At 39.9% G+C, this 4810-nt stretch overlaps 1 protein-coding gene across 1 annotated transcript in view; it reads right to left on the minus strand.

Moving 5' to 3' along the window:
* Window positions 1-3417, minus strand: part of LMO1 (LIM domain only 1) — a 115665-nt gene extending 112248 nt beyond the window's left edge. Inside the window, exon 1 of the mRNA XM_015812230.1 lies at window positions 3087-3417. Coding sequence (XP_015667716.1) covers window positions 3087-3111 — 25 coding nt within the window. The 5' untranslated portion in view covers window positions 3112-3417. The remainder of the gene's footprint in view (window positions 1-3086) is intronic.
* Between the last annotated feature and the right edge of the window lie 1393 nt (window positions 3418-4810).

The raw sequence follows: 4810 nt of genomic DNA on the forward strand, positions 1-4810 counted from the left end.
AGAGAGAGAGAGAGAGAGAGAGAGAGAGAGAGAGAGAGAGAGAGAGAGAGAGAGAGAGAGAGAGAGAGAGAGAGCTGATCTGCTTAAAAGATCAAAGTTTTTCAATTGTTAATATGCTGGGGATGGGGATGCAGGAGGGGAAAAAAAGATTTTTTTATTCAGTATAAATTCATTTCCCCTAAATTTCTCCATGCAGTCCATTTTGTTTTGCTTTATGTAATAAATCTAGCAGACAGTTCCTATTGATTTCACTGAGTTCCACATAACAACTCTCTCTTTGATCTTTCCATGAAGCATCTTCTTACTTTAGCACCAAGTTCTGCCTCAAATGTGCAACACTTTCAACTAAGTGTGAACTAAAAAGGACAAGTAACCACTAGCATCAAATGTTTATTTTCCTTTCAGTTCTGAAAGGGGTTAGTGTCTGCCAACAAAAATAAGCAAGGGCAGCCTGCCATATAGTTCTTATCCATACTGTATGCACATTAACTTCTGATCCTCAACAAGCTTCCTTGTAAAGTCCTCAAGGAAACTTCCTTCCCAGTTTAGGATAGCCAAGAGCACCACCAGTTTGAGACTCATCTAAGGCACAGCTTTACAATTACTTTATGCAGTGATTTTTAAAATTTGTTTGCCACCCTTTCTAAATAGCCTTTGTGTCACAAACTATTTGATTCAGCAACCTTAAAGTTCCTCTGAGAATTATGACAGCTATTATGTTATTATCCATTAGAGCCATTCATCTAGTGTAACCTCCAGGCCAAAGGATGTAGCACAACACCTTTTTGACAAAACATAATTAAAAAAAATGTATACCATTTTATTCTTCAGCATGTTTAGTGTGAGACACACTTGCAAAGCCCTTAGAAACAGCTTTTTACCTCCAACCTGAACTGTGCCAAGGACTTTTTTTTTGTCCCCAAACAATTCTTTGCCACTTTTATATATAGTCTAATAATTTATTGATGACTCAGAAGAGGCTTCTAAAACAATTGATTCTGGACAACTTATTTTTTAATCTCTGATAGAGGACTGGAAAGTTTTTTTTTAAAAAAAACATAACAATTGGATATTATTTAGAACCGGAGTTAATTTGGAACTCTACATTGTAACTTTCACTCACCTATCAGATTATCTGTCCAAATTAAGATAATAACATTACTGAAGTCCTCAGATATTTTAAAATATAGTCAAAATGGTAAATTAACATAGATTCAATACAAAGTATGCTATAAGGCCACGAAACCTAATGAAACAATCTGTTTTAGTTTGTTGCAGGCAAACTGGGTTGTTATAATGTTCAGTAAATTATGGAAGTTTATATTTTTAACTTATACAATAACAGATTTTTATGGATTAGATATTGACACCTGCATATAAAATGCAAATATTTTGTAAATAGATGCAAAACATCTGCCACCTTTAAACAAACATGGAGAAATCCATTTTTAGGCTTAATATCTGGATGTTATTCTAGCTAAGCTGCACCCTGTGTTAATTAAGCATTTTGGAAAAGGATATTAAACAGCTGATCATATTGTAAGCAATATATTCTTTTACTTATACACTGCTTAAACAATACAGAAGGCGTCTGATAGCACCTTTCCTGACTAACAATTATTATTAAAAGGCGTTTTCATGAGCTGCAGCTTACCTCAACAGATGTATTATGCCTTTTAACAAAATTTATTGGTCACAAAAGATGCTGACTCCTCCTGATTTTGGCTATCATAAGCTAACCATGTTCTGCTCCTACAATATCTCAAATAATATAGTAACTCACATGAAAACTTCCGCTGAACTCAAACTTTCTGGAGCAGCAGCATTTTTTAAGTAAGCTAGAAGAGTGGGGGGGGGAATAATGCTGATCTTCACCCTGAAAACCCCAGAAATTCCTGTACTTACTCTTGGCCCACTTGTCTTTCTCACCCAAAAAGCCTTACTTAAACTAGGCATTTTGACTCACGTATTCCAACTATGATTTAAAAAACAGGAAAGACAACATGCTTCAATGGCATCACTGGCACCTGGCTGCAGTGTACAGTATGTTCTGAATTTGATAAATGAAAAGAAAGGAATGAAGGGGGGGCAGGGGAAAAAAAACTTTTGAACTCCCCTGTTATAGTACAAAAGTTTCACTGACTTCTTTGTACACGTTTTATATTTTAAGCCTGAAACTTGACAAATCTTCTACTTTCTCTAAATCTTCCACTTTCCTCTTGCTGAAGAAGGAACAGTATGCAAAACTTGGCTACCCACTCACCGTCTTTTTTCCTAGACACCCCCCCCCCCGTTTCTTAAGTTGCCTATCCGGGGGGCCTGTCAATCTAACTTCAGCAGCAAAGCTCGACTGGGAACCTTCCCTCTGTTATTAAGCCTATATACGCTCATTCTTTATACCCAGCCTGAATTTATTCTCCACAAATAAATGTGAAAATAGTGTTAGAGTTCTGTTTCTTTTCAAATAGCAAAAAAAAACTTCCCAAACTTATATCATTCACCAAAGGAAGAAAAAAAAAGAAAGAAATCAAAACACCAAGAGTCCTCCCTCCCTCCAGCGACCCGACCAACACTTGTTTTTCAAGAAGCATTAGCAAGTAACGCCGTTCGTTTTCACTGTCATTTTGTTTATTAACTGCGAATAAAGAAAGAAGACGACGAGTCTGGCAGCACGTCTGGAAATTCTACTCTCTGCCCTGGCATTGGGAAAAGACGGTTTATTTTAACACTACCTTGGCGGCAGCGGCAGCAACAGCAAGGGAAGATCATATTGTAAGCAATATATTTTTATAAGGAAGTCCCCACCCCCCCACCCCCCTCTCCCTGCTTTTAGAATTAAGCCGATCTTAACTTAGGGGCTCCCCACCACTAGCATCTAAAGTAAAACAGCTGGGCCGGTTTGGTTTGCCACCCTCCCGCCTCCCCCAAAAGCAGACGGGGAAGCCTGCTGTTGCATCCAACGGAGAAAACCAAATGAATGGAAGAAAAGAAAACGCTGCACCCTTCAGGTCCTCGCACAAACGGCACAGCAGCAGCAGCAGCGGAGGCGCCGACGAGCAGCGCTCCCGGCATCTCAGCTCACCTACCGTCCTCCTTGTCCAGCACCATCATCTCAGGGTCCCCAGGAAGCCCGGGTGCAGATGCGCCGTCTCCAATCGCCTCCGCTCAGAGGAGGAAAGAGCGGGACCTAGTCTGCGGGAGCGCCTGAAGCAGACACCGGGGCTCTCTCTCTCAGCTGATTGTCCTTTAGCAGCGAGAGCGCTCTAATTATCCGGTTGTCCAGCTTTTAACCTAGATTGCACTCGCTTAGAATTGCCTTCCCGAAATGAAGCACTTTGCGGATACAAAAGCAGTCTCACCTACTTTTGCACCTCGGAATTGCAAGGAACTAAAACTGCAATTTAGGAGGAGGGGAAAAAAAAAAAAAACAACCAACATCCAGGGAGGGAGATCAGAGCGGTTTCTTTGCTTCTCACCTTCTAAACGGCTCAATTTGCACAGTATAATCTGTTTTAATGTAATTGCGTTTGATAGCCCGTAACCTCGGCTGTTGCAGCCAGCTATACACAGCTTTCAGCCTGACAAAAGTGTTTTTCCCCCCCCCTGAATTTAAGCTGAATCTCAATCTAAAATTACACTCAGAGCGAGGGAGGAGGGGAAAGAAATGTCGGAGCGTAGCTGCTACGGCTGCCTCTGCCTCTCCATTTGTGTGAGCGTTGCACCTTTGCCGCTGAATAAATGCCCTCCTCTCCCAGGGACCCCCCGCTTATTCTTCTGCCAGGTTTTAATGGAGAATTTGAGAGCTTTTCCAGCTCAGCAGCGCCATCTGCAGCTCCGGTTTTGCTATGACTAGAAGGCGCCCCCCCCCCCCCCCAATCAAATAGAGAAATTCTGATTAACTTTTATCTTTTTAGGTCGGCTCTACTTTCATTACATTGGACTTACCAGCAATTTTATTGACTGATTCTTGAACATCGCAGTTCACTGTTAGGAGAAGAGAAACACACAGGCACACAAAGACAGACACAACTGAATGCTTGCACATTTCAATCTGCATTATGCATATTGTTTTATAGACATTTTCCCTCCATCTCTTGACTTTTAAACAGCTGCCAACTTCCACCAAATCATTGCTGACATCAACTTTTCTACACCAGGCAAAGATCCATGTGTGTTTTGAGTCTCATCCTTTTTTTTTTTTGTGGTTGTTGTTAAAGTTGACCAGGCTCAGATTTGTTTAGCATACAAAATAATTTTCTGAACTTTTTTGTTTATATAAAACAGGTATAGGTTACAGAAATTAATTTCACCCAAACAAAACCCCAGTTAACAGCAGGAATGAGAAAATCAGAAGGAAAAGATTTTATTGCCTTAGCTATATAGAGCTGGGTCTTTTACTGTGTGTTTACTGTATAGTCAAAACCTGACTCATTTCTATTTCTTTCACCTTTTCTAAAATATACTCCAGTTCTGATATTTTGACACTGCAGTATATATGAAAAGCATTTTCACACATGCTTGCTTTAATCAAATGCTTGATCTTTGGATGAAGAGATAATAAGGCGGACTGAGATTTAGGATACTTTCTACTCAGAACTTTTGTTCTAGGGGTATCTCTTCTGTAATTGAATTACTCCACCTTTCCAAGCTATGTCAGCTAGTCCTGCAGACGACATCAATGTCTAAAGTGAAATACTTGCTTGCCCACAAAAATTTATAGAGAGTTAGAGATATTTGGGTTTCTATTTCCAAAATTAAGCATTACCCTTACAGAATGAGATAATTAAATACTCAGAACAAGCTTCTGCTG

The sequence above is a fragment of the Protobothrops mucrosquamatus genome, unplaced genomic scaffold (assembly GCF_001527695.2).
Source record: "Protobothrops mucrosquamatus isolate PMUCROS unplaced genomic scaffold, P.Mucros_1.0 scaffold_5, whole genome shotgun sequence".
Classification (NCBI taxonomy): Eukaryota; Metazoa; Chordata; class Lepidosauria; order Squamata; family Viperidae; genus Protobothrops; species Protobothrops mucrosquamatus.